The sequence below is a fragment of the Vidua macroura genome, chromosome 6 (genome assembly GCF_024509145.1).
Source record: "Vidua macroura isolate BioBank_ID:100142 chromosome 6, ASM2450914v1, whole genome shotgun sequence".
Taxonomy (NCBI): Eukaryota; Metazoa; Chordata; class Aves; order Passeriformes; family Viduidae; genus Vidua; species Vidua macroura.
In genome coordinates this window covers 37,147,514-37,162,523 of record NC_071576.1, presented here as the reverse complement: position 1 = coordinate 37,162,523, position 15,010 = coordinate 37,147,514, and the positions used below count along the sequence as shown (strand labels likewise).

The window sequence follows — 15,010 nt, the reverse complement described above, 5'->3', positions numbered from 1 at the left end:
AGGGACCTTTAGAGGCCATTGAGTCCAACCTGCCCTGCAGTGAACAGGGGCATCTTCAACTAAACCAGTTTGCTCATCTATCACCCCTCTGGACAACCTGTTTCAGTGTTTCACCACATTACTTTTTTTGTTAAAAAAATTCTAATTTGAATCTATTCTCTGTTAGCTTAAAGCTCATTTCCTACTAAAATGGGCTGTACTAAAAAATGAGAGGTGTTCCAGTCCTCTAGTAATTTTTGTGGTTTTTCTCTGGACCTGCTCTAACAGGTCCATGTCTTTCATGTCTTGAGGATTCCACACCTGGATGCAGTACATCAGGTGGGGTCTCACCAGAAGTGTGTTGTTCTGTATTTTTTATGTTGCTCTATATTGGGAATGATACTGAATGATACTTCTCACCAGAAGTGTGTTGTTCTGTATTCTTTATGTTGCTCTATATTGGGAATGATACTGAGGGTTTGTCCAAAGGACAGGACGACTTTTCTGAAAAAAAGCCTGCAATAGGGAAGAGCCAGTCTATTGTAGGGCATGGGGAACAGACTTCTTTTCTTTATATTTATAGTCTGTCATGGGACTGGATGGTAGAGAAAATCACTTTGTTTCTCTCAGCTTGCACCATTTCCTAAAAAAGAAAAGTAACATTTTCTATTTTCTGCCTTATAGATAATAGGAGTTAGATATTAAATAATGACTATATTAAAAAAAAAAAAAAAAAGAAAAAAAGGGATATTGGGAAAGATACTGTGTTGTACATCAATCCTTACCTGTGCTAGTTTGGATACTCTTCTCCCAAGACCACGCACTAATCTTCCCTCAAGGTGGTAAAGCCCACAAAGACAGGCTGTGCTGCCTTTCAGAGCCTCTGCAGCGTGGTTCTCCTGCTGAAATCCCACAGCTGGTTCCACAAATGGGACACGAGCTCAGCTGATGCTGTGGTACATGTACACATGCATAAAGTTAAGGACATGATTATGGCAAAAAAACCCCAGATGCTACTGGCTTCACTCCTTCTGTGTCCTTGCTTTCACCTGTTCTAATTACTGAGCAAGCCTGGTTCTTAGAGAGAGGATACAAAATGGGGCAGTGTTGGAAAGAAATGCTCTCAGAATGCTTTGCAGAAGGAAATGGGATGGAGTTCGTATAAGCATCCCTTCAGTGGTATGTTTTACATTTTCCCTTTATTGTTTTTTTTTTTTTAAACATCAGAATACTTTTACATGCAAATTCTTTGATTACTAATTGCTTTTGGACTCTGACCTTTCAGTACCACAGCATGACACACAATTGTGTTAGCTGTAAGAAACTTTTGAGTTTAACTGATGGTGAAGTTGGGGATGGTTTTTAGTGTAAGAATGAATTGCAGGACTCTTATATGGGCTAAAGAAGGTTCTTTGCTTGCACTGTCTGTGTAGGCAGTGTGCATGCGCTCTTCCTACCAGTGATGGAAAATCTTGGAGAGGGGTTTTGCTCTGTATGTGGTGCTTCAGTGGTGTGAGTGAGCTGTAAATGAAGTTGGGTACTGTGGGTAGGGCAAGTAGTTAGGTAGCTTCTGTCCCACACTGTCCTACACAACTGGTGTGGCAGGTCCAGGCACTGCCTGTGCAATGTTTCTTGGGGGGCCAAAAGTATTAGCTGAGTCCTCAAGAACATTAATGTTAGTGTGGATGCTTGCTGTTGCCAAAAATGCTAGTGATGAAGAAGGTGAGAGCAGGAAATGGGAATGCTGTTATCTGTGCAATGCTGCAATGAACATTCAGCAAAAGCATTTAACTGCCTTTGAAATTTCCCCGTGCTGGATTCCCGAGGCTGTGAGCAGGGAAAGGTAGGGCTTTTTGGAGGAGTCCTTCAAGTTTGTTGCTGTTTGGGTTGCCTAACAAACCATATTAAGGAAAACTACATGCTTCTTACTGCTGCCATCCTAGTTCCAGGGCAAATATTCCAGTTCCCTCAAAAGGAAAGTGCCATCATGCCTGTCAAAATATCTACAGCAGTTGCTGTTTTAATGATTGTATTGGTAATTTCTGATTTTAACCTGCCTTAAGAGAAACCCTGACTGTCCTCAATCTTAAAGTGTGTCAATTGGATTTTTAAATTGGGAGGCAAGCTGATAATAATCCCATGTAGATGGCTGGTTTGTTACTTTGTGCTTTGATCTCATTAACCAGCATGTGAACTAAAGGGAAGTTGCTATTGAAAAGAAAAAAATGGGGGGAGGAGTAGGCCAGGGAAGCAGTCTCGTGGTGAGGGTCATAAACTTGCAGTTTATGTGCAAAGAAATGGAAGCAAGAGAATAAGCATGACTGCTTTATTTAATAACAGAGCTAAACACTCAGGTAGAGCTCTGCAAGTGGGAAGCTTTGACAGGTTTGGAAAGCTATTGCATGCTAGTGAAATAGGGAAGAGGAGTGTTGCAAAACTCTCAGTACCTCAGCTATTTTGGAACATGTAGGCCTTTTCTCAGCTTGAAGCTCTGCAACCTGCTGGGGTTTGCCCATTAGCTGAGAAAGGAGGGGGGTGGCAGAGAGCACGAGTGCCCAAAAGCCTGTGTACCTGCAGGTAGCAGCCTGCTCTCTGCTCTACCTGCTCTGCATCTCTCCAGTTACACCTCCTAGCAACCAGTGCCTTGGTGCAGCAACACCACTGGCCTGTGAGCCAAGTCCCGAGCTTGCATAAGAGCAAGGGGTGGGGGGGGGGGAGTGGGGACTGAATAGCAAAGTCTGGGATGAAAATGAGATACCAGCTGCCTCAGCTGAGCTCCACCCTTTCCAAGAATCTCAAAACAGGCACTGTCTCCTGGCAACCTTGACACAAATCACAGAGTTTAAGTTAAAAGAAGTATATACAGTCCAAAGGACATATCCCATCAGTAGGTGTGAACAACGAGGAGTCACTCCTTTTCTTCTTTCTGGAAAACCTGGCACTGTAGATGGTCTTGGGTTTCACTCAGTGTCAGAAGGCAGTGAGTTAAAGGTGAAAGAGCATCGTATTAGGATAGCTAAGAAGTGCCAAGAAAATGGTGTATTTTGTTTGTTGTAAGCATGCCCTGACTATTGCTTAGGAACCAGATGCAGGACTTGGCCCCCTCCCTGCTGCACTGGAAGATGTGCCCTGCAAGGCATGCACACATCGGTCTGTTGTGCATCTGAACATGGTTCTTTCAGCTGGCAGCCAAGGACTGACAGAGCTGATACCAGCCAATTTCTTGCCTTTGTAGTTGTTGTGCTTTTGCAATGCTGACCTAATACTTTTTAGGAAGTACTCTTAGTCTTGGACTCTAACGTGACAATATTTCTCTGGGACAGGACATATACAAGAAAGCAAAACTGAGTTTTATCATGATTGCTTCTCCTTCCAGGAAAGCTGTCTTTTCAGATCTCCTGACAACTGATGCTCATTAACTACTCTGAAGAAAAATTTCAGTGCATTTAAAATACTATGAATTATGCTGAGATAGAGGTAAAGCAGAAGTAAGTGTTAATCTTTTGTTAAAGGCAGGGCTGTCACAAGGCTTCTAAAAAGATAACATGGGCAGAATTTAACTTTGCCAATCTGGCAGTGTCTGAGCTGTTCCTTCTGTGAGAAGTGGCAAGGCTGGGAGAGGGAGCTGGCATGAGCTGTGGATGTTTGGGCCTGGGAGCTGCAGCAGGCTTCCTGTGCATTGTGGTGTGGACAGTTGTGGGGAGAAGCAGGCTCCCCCTGCCCCTTTTTTCAGCATTTGCCAGCCTGACCTTGTAGGGTGCTGAGTAGGCAAGGTTGGCAGGAGGCTTTAGTGGCTTTTTGTGGATCTGGCAGCCTGCTGCTCAAGGCAACTGTGATCTTTGCCCATGTCTAGAGAAGTGGAAAACAACTGGCTATTTGAGCAAGTGATTCTTTAACTTCATGCTTTCCAAGAAGCATTCTTTTTTCTGTGTGTGTGTTTGGTGTGGGTTTTTGTTTGTTTATTTTTGGTGGTGTTTTTTTTTTTTTTAAATTTGACAATGTTTCAGAGATATGGCCTGGATTATGCTTACTGAAGCATTCAAGGGGAAAAGCTGCTCCAGTTTCTTTGCTGCAGTGGGGGCTTTTGCTGCCTGCTTGGAATGTAGGAGAGATCAATAATGGGTCAATGGACCCTGGAGGGGTCTGCCCAGTACCTTACCCCAGGTGTGATGGTGGAGAGGCGGCTGACAGACAAGGTTAAATTTCATTGCTTTTTTGTTTTGCTTCTTTGAATGATGCCATTTTAATATTGATACATTTTGTACTCATGGTAAAACAGTTAAAGCCCTGAGGCATCAGCCATGAGCTGTCATGTTGGTCTGCCCCAGATGATTAGTTTGATGTATGGATCTTTCTCCCTGCTCTTGAGTTGCCCAGGCACAATGAGGGAATACTCTGGCTGTGCATGCTGCTGGAAACAGAAGTGTTAGCCAACTGCTTGAAAGCAGGATATATTTTTCCTTTGGGACTTGGTTTTAGAGGAAGACACTTATTCAGCTTTTGAGGCTTCATGGCATGGTGTCAGCTGCTCTTGCAGGGAAGTTGGTGCAAACCTGAAGTGTAGAGCCAGATTTCTCTGTGTAATCTCAGCTGGGTCTGCAAATCTCTGCAAGGAGCTGCTTGATTCCAGGAGGGTACCTTCAAAGAGCTCCCATCTTCTCTTGTTATACCATTGGGCTCGAAAGCTGAGCTTGCTCAGCATGTGATGGCAGATTTGATTATTCTGCAGTAATTTTATTGTAAACTTTGCTTCTCTTTATCTTTTTCTTGCCTTTCCCTCTAAACTGCTCTTTGCCTGTTTTTTAAATTTTTAATTTTTTTTTTCTTTAGCTTGTCTTTCATTGCTTTCTCTTCCCCTGTATGTGCGTCTTTTCTCTGAGGTATTTGCCTTGGGTTTTTTTGTTCATGGGCAAAGAGGAAGCACCCCTTATATATCGGTTGTGTATGTGCATAAATAAAAAAAGGCAGGAATTTATTGTTGGTATAACTTAATTCATAACACTCTAATTCATGAATCATTTTACCACTAATTATGAAAGAAAAAAAAGGACTAATAATGCATTAGAGTAATTCTATATAAAAATATCTGAATAATTGTGATAGTGCAATTAAAACTGTAATACATTTCTTTGTTTCTGTTTGGTTTTTCTGGTGTTATGCTCACCCTTATGCTGCTTCTGTGGATCTTAAAGTCAGTTGTTGAGGGTAAATCTTCCGCTTTGTAGCCCTTCTCTGGGAAGAGTATGATGTGGGTTTTACTGGATTTTTCCTTACTGCAGGGTTCATCTCGGTATTTTTTTATATGTTTACTAATACACTTTCACATCTTGCACTTGTAGAACTCCACAATGCTTCTAGAATTCACTATGTATGGTGTCTTTAATGCATGTTGGATAATTTTTCTTTGTTTTATTTGCTACCCCTAAAAGTTGGGTTTTTTCAGCTCCAGGTCTGTATGTTTTTTTAACAGACAGTGGGTGAATTGTTTGCAGCAGTTTGTCTCCAATGGCAAGCACGTGCCTCCTCTCTTACCATCCCATTCCTGTACTCCTCTGTGCTGTGTCCTGCTTCTCCACTTCTCAAGGTCTCTGCTCTCATACCATGTCTGCATTTTTCTCCACTATGCAGTCATTAGTTGTAAACGTCTCAGGCTACATAAAATAGCTGTTGGTCAATGTTGTTTATATAGAACTATGGTTGTACTCCACAAAAGATAAACAGAAGTAAAACAAATCATCTATAGACACCTGGTCAGTTACAGAAATTGCTGTCACAGCTCAACCAAAACAGAGCTACAAGCAGGTCAAGAAGAGTTCAGAGCAGGCAAACCCAGGCAGCCCAAGGCCTTTGAGACTCAATAAAAAGCTTGTGGACTGTTACTGAAAATGGCAAATCTGGGGCCGTTAGCCAGATACTGATTGAAGAGGGACTGGATCTTGAGAGCAAGTGGAGGGGTGGAGCACAACTGGGGAGCAAGAGATCCCCAAAGCAGGTGTCTTGGCTGGTCTGTCAGGACAGATAATTGTTCTTTTCTCCTTGTTGATGTTCCTGGGACAGCTGCAACTTTGGGAGATCTCAGCATATGGAAACAGGTCTTTTCCCAAGAATTAACATAGTATGCTGTGATTCTGTAGTGTTCATCCCGGAAAAAGTTGCATTCTCTGTCTTTCATGCGAAGCTGTTCAGGTTTTGAGCTGTATTCTGGCTGTTTCATCTCTCTTGGTCACACCTGGAACCAGCCAGGTGCTGCTCAAGGCTCCATTTCCTAGTTCTTCTCAGTCTTTCTTGTGTGTCTGATCAGCACATTTTCTGGTCATTAACTATCCTTTTGTTCCTCCAGCCTACCTATCATCAGTTGCCCATTGCTCTAAACCCTGCGGCTGCTGCTCATCTGCAGTACTCCGTGGGTGTTTGCCAAGAGTGCTGAAATAAAATGCAGCTCTGCAACTCCTAGCCCAGTTGATTTGACACTTTGTGTAGGTGTATTGCTGGCATTGCTTCCCTGCCCTAGGGAAGTGAGTGGTTTTGGAGAGAGAGAAGGAGAAATATGCACTCTCTATGTGTGTGTAAATGTTATAGTCAGCCGTGAGCCATATGTATGCATGTGTCTGTGTATATACCTACGTGTGTGTGTGTATGTGTCTGTACAGGCATTTGTCATCGGTGCCCTGTCTCTTTTGAAGCTTGTCAGATGTGCAGACTGACAGACATTTCAGTCTGTGTAAGTACAGCTGCTGCTTTGCGTGGCTTCATTTTTCTACCTACCTTTGCTGCAGGCTGGAAGACAGGAATATTCTGCAATGCAGCAGAGATGGTCTGTCCCTTGTTCTGCTAGAACAGGGTTTTATTCCTCGTTTCTCATTCATGAGGATTTTTTTCCCCTCTTCCGGCTTTGACTTGTTGAACAGAATGGGGTTGTTTTGAAGGTGAAGTTCCTGCTGAATCATTGGTGACTAGGTAGCTGTGAGCCATAACAATTAACTGGAAACATTTTCATCTTCCTTGCAATTGTAATGATTCCCAGTTAGTAAGCTGGTTTAAATTTCATGGTTTTCCTCTGAGGCCTTTTTCCCCCTCTGCTTTCCCTACATGCACTTCTTGCCCAAGTCTTTCACAATTTGTCTGGCTTAGCTCTTTGCCTCCCAGGAAAGGTGCCTCCTTAATGTGACAGCTCTGTAAAAAGAGATCACTCTCCTGAGGGCACTACTGCCATGTCTCTGGCTCCAGTATGGTTCCTCTGGAGTTGTGTACAACTTATCCAGTGGGAGATGGGACCCAGGCTGTCTTTCTTCTCTGCATCCATTTCGTGTGAAGTGTTTTCCTGAGTCATCACCCTGCCTTGTATTTGCCCAGTGTCAGAAGGGTTGCTAATTTTAAAAATCCTCCTCTTCTTTTGCACTGCCTCCTTAAAAATAGACCTTGAAATAGCATGAAAACCTCCAATGGTAGATTAAGTATTTTCCACATTGAATGGTTGCAGGGGTGAGGATATGTTGCACTGAGATCAGCTGGACCTACTAGAAATCACTGTAGCCAGCCCATGTGGATGGGCAGCACCTTCACTTTGGCAGGAGGCAGGAAGGAAAACTTCTGCAGTTTCTCATCTGTGGTCCTGGTAAAGCTGAAACTTCAATGGTGCCTTGTGTATGCAAGAAGAGAGGCCTTGGCAGATCGATGTTTCAGTCGCAATCTCTGCTCGTTATTGGATCTTTTATCCGTTCACGTGTTGAGTTTTTTAAAAGTATTTCTAAAGTGTTTCGGGTGCTGTTTCAGATCTGTGCATCTGTTCTCTGCCATCTGCAGCTTGAGACACAGCTGGTTGTTTTAAAGATGTAGTCTGGCAGGTGGAAAGGGGCTGCTGAGAGCAGCCAGTGGAAGCTGTCAGCTGCGCATAGCAGGAGTTCGTGTTAGCCCTCCCTGTGCAGGGCAGGAACTGAGGAGAAGCTTTCTGGGCACTCAGCCCTGTCCCCTCATCTGCAGCAGGGCCTGTTCAGGTAGACAGGCACAAATAACATTGGCAGCAGAAGATCATGAGGATGGTAGCATCCCTGCCAGATGACAGGGAGAGAAAGCTGCCTGTTTTTCCGGATGTAGGTATTGGTGGAGATTTTGCAGGGCTCTCAGCTTTGAAGCTCAGTTAGTGTAATGGACAAGGTGAATTCAGTAGGCTGAAATGGTGGTGAGAACAGAGGCTGCCCTTGTCTGTTTGGGGATTATCCCTATAAATACTTGTCAGTTCAGCTCTGCTGCAATTTCCTCTACTGCTTTCTCTCCTCTCAGTGTGGGTGCACACAGTGTGTGTTTAAAGATGTCTCTGAAAGTCAAATTTCTGGAGGCTGAGAAAAGAGTCTGGACAAGTATCTTAAAATATGCCCTATTCTTCCCTATGACTGGGCTATTGGAGGCAAGAAATTGGACTTCAGTTTGTCACAGATCTTCCTGTGGTTTTTTGGACCAGAACCTATTCTGTGATCTGTTTGAGCTCCCACTCCTGCAGAATTGGGGTGCCATGCAGCCTTTTAAATAGAGCAAGTATGTCCCTGGTGGCAATCAGAAATTTTTACCCTATTAGTTTAGTTACACTAAATATAAGACTGACTTTCTTTTTCACAGTGGGTTTCTTGTTCCGTATTTGTGGCTTGCGTTGGTTTCTGAAGCATGAATTTAGCTGCACCTCTCAGGCTCCCACCTTTTTAGTTCTCTCTATCACAGATTGGTACAGGGAGCTCTGGAGGCTTTTCTGTTCAGGCAGTGACACCCAGCTCTTAACCTCTCAACAGATAGATCTTTCTTCTCAGCATGCACGTAATTAATACAGTTTGCATGAAAATACCTATTCAGTTACATAGTCAGTGTGCACATCCTCTCATCACTGTTAACCCACTCCCAGTACTGGCTATGAATTAAAGAAGCTTTTTGGCAGGAAGAATTGCCACATAGAAAATTAACACCAGCTTCTGTAGACACTGCTTTGCTCTGATCAAACTTGCCATGGCAACCAATGCAGTGTAAAAAAGATTTTGGTCTTATCAAAGTCTTTTTTTCCCCCATGCATTTAGTGCATAGAAAGCTATTGCACTCTCATTTGAATAGCTTTGGGTGAGGGGAAGAGAGCAAGGTATGAGCCAGAAATTGAGAAAAGGACCAATTTTGAAGGGATGGGACTGCTTGCTCTTTTCATTTTTTCTTGTAGTGGCATGAAAGGAGTATATTGTGGGGAAAAAAAAGAAAGCTAATGTTTGTTTTCATGTCTTAATGGAGTTCTCTTTCCTCTGTACAGCATCCTCTTCATAGCATAGGCTCCATGCATTTGGGAGAGGAGGACTTGCCACATGAGCTTTGCCTTCAGTCATGTGTCCCATGAAATAGGGCAATGCTGAGTTGGCTGGTAGATTGGAAAGGAATGCTTGCATTTTTTTTAGCATTTTAATTTTCTGCAGCATTTTAATTTTCCCAAATCCCTTGTAAGGGGAACTTGTAGAGGAAGGAGAAGGGAAAACAGACTTCTGCAGAAATTTGATTTTTGTCAGCTTGCTGAGGAAGGAGATGGCTGGGGTAAGGCAGCTGATAATAGAGGGATGTTCTGGGAAACAGGAGGACAATGGGAAGAGTAAAATGTCCAGAAACTATGATTTGGTAAGTGCAGAAGTGAAGCCAGTAGAAGAAAAGTCAGAAGTAAAGGTGAGGAGCTGCGTGGAATGACCCACTGCCACTGACTTAGTGAGTCAAGTACTTTGTGTAAATGTGATACTGACATCTGATTCCTCTCCACTCCTTATATGATATTTAGCCTAGGAAAATGGCTCAATTTTATATTTTGTGGGTATTTTTGCTTTTGCTGGAGCCGGTGGAAACTACTGTGACATTCCATGCCTACCCCCTCCTTTCCTCTCCTTGTCCCTCTCCCCCCTCCCTCCTTGTTTTTTATCTGCACCATCATATATGATGCACAGTTGTGAACATATAACCTTCATGGAGGTTTGGAAAGCTCTGCAAGAAACTTCTTGTTGGCTGATACAAATGGGCTCCCTGATGGACAATGCTCATGTTTTCGGTAAAAACCTTTGACACTGCTGTGAGAGCTAATTCTGTCCTTCCCTTGTGTTACCTGGATGTCCCACAAGAAAAAGGCATACTGGGAAAGATTGCCCAGCTAAGCTGTTTATAAAAGCTGCTTGCATCAGGAACGTGTGCTTAATAGTTGTGAGGTGGCACCACAGACCTAGAAACAATACCTTTCAATATGTGTGCCATTGCCAACAGCCTCTGCAGGAACCAGCACGCAAACAAACAGGACACTTGATCTCAGCTGGCTGATGTATGGTTTGTACAGCAGTAATCCATACAGCAGCAAATAGTTTCTATAAATGTCTTGGAAATCAGAATATACTTGTGGATTAAAAAGGTGCTGTGATCATCAAGCCTTGTCTGCAGCTGCAGAGAAGGTAGGGTTTGTGCTGAAACAAGAGTGCTAACAATGTTGATGTTCTCAACAGCTAATGTGTGCCAGGCTCTGTAGGTCTCATGAGGTGTTTCTGGAGCTAGCCTTAGTTTGCATGTTGGCACTAGCATTCAAAAATATCTCTTCAGACAAAGGACTCTTGAGCACTTGAATTTGTTTTGAAAGCTTCAGTTTGGGAAAAGGGTGGAATGTGTGGAACAGGTGATGTGACCATTGTGGAACTTTGGGTTTGAAGTACTTTGCTTTGTCTACATACACAGTTGGAAGCTGTGAATAAAAAGATCAGTGCTCTCTTACCATTCATCCTTTCCTATCCCTCTGGGATGGTTATATGGGTGTATGCTCTTTGATGCAACTAATTTTCCATGGTAGTTATATTTATTATTTTAACTGCTATAAGATTAAAGCAAGCATAAATAGAAAGGAGTAGATATTTTGACTCTCTCGAGGGCTTGATAGCCTTACTGGATAGGAGGCAGTTTGGAGTAGGTGGGTCAGTAACCTGATCATTCAGTGTCTCCATTCAGTTTATTTTGCTAGACTGATTTCCTTTGCTAAAATGGAGGGCGCCCAGAGTATGAATGGGCTCTGAACTACCTTATTTAGGAATCTGCTGCAGGTTCTGCTGGACTGAGCTGAGCTGTGAGTGTCTGAGCAGGCAATGGAGGCCACTCTGTGTCATTGAGCAGCTTAGGTTGTAAAAGAACCTCAGACCATGGACCATTAACCTAACACTGCCAAGCCACCACTAAACCGTGCCCCCGTGTGTCACATCTCCACATCTTTAAAATGCCTCTGGGGATGGCAATTCAACCACATCTTTGGGCAGCCTATTCCAGTGCTTGACAAGCTTTTCTGTGAAAAAATATTTCCTAATATCCAATCTAAACCTTTCTGATGCAACTTGAGGCTGTTTTCTAACACTCAGAAGAGATTAAAGAACTAAAAATAGTTTTTGCCTGTTGTGGAAATGTGCTCTTTAGGATGGAAGGGACTAGAAACCTTCCCAAGCATTTTGAGAGGGAGCTAGTTTACAAACTTGGATGCTCCTGACTCCCAGAAAAGGATCTGTGCCCCACTGTATGATTGATGGTTTGTGGTTTGCCATCTTGCTTAATGGGATGTCCTTGGAGTTGGCTGAAGTCTTCATTGCCCTTGTGTGTGGCAGAGAGGGGAGGAATGGTGGAAAATCAGCATGGGACAGCATTGCAGTATGGTAGCTTTTGTTGGGTAGCAGTTAATTTAAGAAAACAAGTTCAGAAGACTAATTAATCTTGGCTAAATAGCTTGGCAAGAAGGTCATAACTAATTACTAAGTTATGTTAATTATTAACTGACAAATCAAAATGTCTTATTTTGCTGAGCTTAAGAGTTAAAATTACTATTTCATGATGTGAATCAGTGCTTGCTCACCTGTAAGGAGATACTGTGATTTATCCCTCTGCTCCTCCAGTTATTAATATGGGTCAAACTCATGAATCAAGCATAGAGTTGTCTTAAGACAAGTTAAAACATCCACATTTGTGATAGCTGCTCTGGCACTGGGAGCTGTGTGGATCTTGAAATGGTCTGATTTGCCTTGGTGTGTGAGCTGGGTGGTGGCTCTTACCTCCTCTGTAGGCTCTGGATTTGGCCAAAGTCTGGAGAGGGGGGAGGAAGCCTACTGGCACACAGGCTGTTCTGGGTTAAAATTCATGCTAAAATTTATGATTGTAAGTGGCCAAAAGTTCAGCCCTGTAAGTTAATAATGGCAAAGCCCTGGACCTTTGTGGCTCACTACCCTATTCTAGGAAGTGGTTTGTTTACTTGCCTGGTTTGAAGACTGTGGTTTATATTTTGTATCTTTCCTCTGTTTTTTAAACTGTGTTCACTTTTCTGAAGTTCTGTTTCTCTGCTGAGTTCCTCACAATAAAACAGAAACTTGACTTTAAGAGCTGCATAAGAAAGTCTTTACGAAGATTTCATGTCTTCCCTTTATTCTTTCTGTTTTTTTGAAGCTTATTTTAAGCAAAATTCATCCTTACTATAACTCTGCAGGATTTTTGGTCCATTAACCCTATCCAACCATAATGGGGTTTTTGCTTTGCTTTCCTGATTAGCTGGAAGCTTGGGATTAGATAGACTTTCACATCTGCTAACTTCCTATTTCATATCTTGTGATTTGCAAGGCTTAACCTTCCCTGACTTGTTAATGGAACACAAACCACCTGCTTCTTTGCACTAATCCCTCAGAAATATGTAGCATGGCTTTGACTTGAAACTCTCCAGTTTGGTTCCCCAGGGTAAAAAGTGCAAAAGGATCAATTCTGGTTTGAACAAACTGCTTATCTACACTTTCTCTGCTCTTCCACAAGGTTACATCTCCAACCATGGCTGTTTGCCTTTTAAGAAAGGCAAGAAAGTCAAGAAAGTTTGGTGCCTTTGTTTCCTTGGCCTTCAGGGTAAGGTATGAGTGGATAGGGGTGTATGAAATCGCATGGCTGGAGAGTAGTCTAAAGGAGGGGAGTGCATATCCTGTGCATCCTTGGTGCTTTGGATGCTGGCTTTGAGCTAGCAATGCTAATGGAGCGTGGAAGGTTTGGCCAAGGACTCTCACCTTAAGGTATTGGTGTGTCACTCCTCTTTTCTGCCCTCTTTTCAAAATTGACACTCCTCATGGCAGTGTAGCCTGGTCAGACCAAAGACCAAAGCTGCCAGGGCTAGGTGAGGAGATGCCAGAGACATTGCAGGGCCCTGTCTACCCTGAGCTGTGCCTGTGGCACTCCTGGCCCTGCGTGCTGCTGGGGATGTGGAGCGGGGCCTGGAATGATGTGGCTCTTGCTCTAGGCAGTGTCGTGCCAAGGAGTGCTTTGTCCTGTGTGTGAGTGTGCGCCGCCTGTCTTGGAATGTTGGTGAGGTTCTGCAGTGGATTTCTGTGGTGCCTCAGCTTTTTGCCCTTCTGATTGGCTGTTTCAGGCCAACTCCTCTACTCCCTTACTCCAGGCCAACTCCTCTACTTCTCCTGTGTGTCCTGCATGTTTCTCGCAGTGATTGATGTCTGTAGCCTGGCTTGTGTTGCAAGCAAGCCCCAGCACGTTGGTATGTGAGTGAAATCCTCAGTGCAGCAAAGGCTGCTGGCAGTGGAGCAGGGACATCCTGCAGTGCTCCCCCAACACTGCAGTGAAGGAGGAGCTGGGACTCTCCAAACTCCAGCAGTGTTTTCTTCTAGAGGGACAGGCAAAACCCACAGTTTCTGTTTTAGAGGTGAAGAGAAAAATGTGGCACGAGGTCATCAGAGCAATTTTTATTCCCATAACAGCATTTTCTGTTACTGGTTGTTACTGTGCTCTGCTGCAAGACAAGCACTGTTACTTAAAGATTTAAAAATGGTGTATAGGGTGTTTGTGGAGAATGGGGAAGCTGCAGTACCTGTGACTGTTGTAGGTCTAGTTGTGGTGGGCTGAGGCACGGAGGCAATGTGCTATGGGCAAGAATAGTGGGAGATGGGGCCTCTTCTCCTTCCTTCCCCCCCAGTCAGCAATAGAGGTGTTTTGCTCACAGTGGAGCTGATTATATCACTTACCAGGAGCTTAGTATTGCTTGCTTTAGCAGTTCATCTTACTGAGAGATATCTGCAAGGCCCCTGAGCAAGCTGTTTTTGCAGATAGACTTCTTAGGGCAATAGCTTTTTGGCATTGTATGTCTCACTTCTCAACTGGCCAGTCACTTCTTGTGCTATACTCAGTGGATTCTGTCCTGTCTATTGTTAAGGTCAGGCACAGAAATTTAATGCCTTTCATTTCCCTTCATCCCCCCTGAAATCTTTTCCAAAAGATCCCCTCTTTCCTACTTCCCTACCTTTTTACTCTTATATCAGACACAGGGCTTTGGTGCCCAGCACACAGGGTCAAATTTATGGCAGGAGACATAATCCATTAGGGCTTTGCATAAGCTTTCATGGTCAGCCTTTCTGTCCAGCTTGGACAGTAAGACTCAGGGCTCCTGGAAGGTGGAAAAGTAATTATTTATGGTACTAGCAAATGGTATTCCTCAACATGGGAGAGACATCATTTCCCTCTGGACTGTTCTTTTGCTTTCTGTTTTTTAGTTAACCTCAGCTCAGTCTGAGAGTAGGGGATAAAACAGCTTTTTGGGTCTACTTTTGCTGCTTTTTCTTGCTTTTCCAACAAGGATAGCTCTTTGGTTATCTTTATGCTTGTGGTGATGTAGTCTCTTTGTTTTTGTGTTTCCTCCGTCTAGGTGTGTTGTTGTGCTGTTCAACCCTAGAAAAAATAAGCAACACCATATTTTAAACAGCTCCAGGTGAGTAAAGCTTTAAGCTGGACTTGCTTTCTGTGAGGTGAATTCAAGACTTTTATGGCTTGACTTAAATGCAGGAGCTGCTGTTGCTTCAGGCTAAATCCCCTCGGTTAGAGTCGCCTTGGGGACAGGCTGCCTGCTGCTTTGACTCCAGCTCCTTCTCACATGAGGTGCTATTGCTGGCAAAGTACCACCTCATAAACATTGTGATCCCCAGAGGAACTTGTAATGGTCATGACATGGAGGGGATCTTACTACAGCTCCATGGTA

At 43.6% G+C, this 15,010-nt stretch overlaps 1 protein-coding gene across 3 annotated transcripts in view; it reads left to right on the top strand.

Moving 5' to 3' along the window:
* MAPKBP1 (mitogen-activated protein kinase binding protein 1) overlaps positions 1 to 15,010 on the top strand; it is a 96,773-nt gene that overhangs the window by 38,549 nt on the left and 43,214 nt on the right. For all 3 annotated transcript variants that reach the window (XM_053980238.1, XM_053980237.1, XM_053980236.1), the window contains exon 4: positions 14,681 to 14,743. In XM_053980238.1, the coding sequence (XP_053836213.1) occupies positions 14,681 to 14,743 (63 nt within the window). The remainder of the gene's footprint in view (positions 1 to 14,680; positions 14,744 to 15,010) is intronic.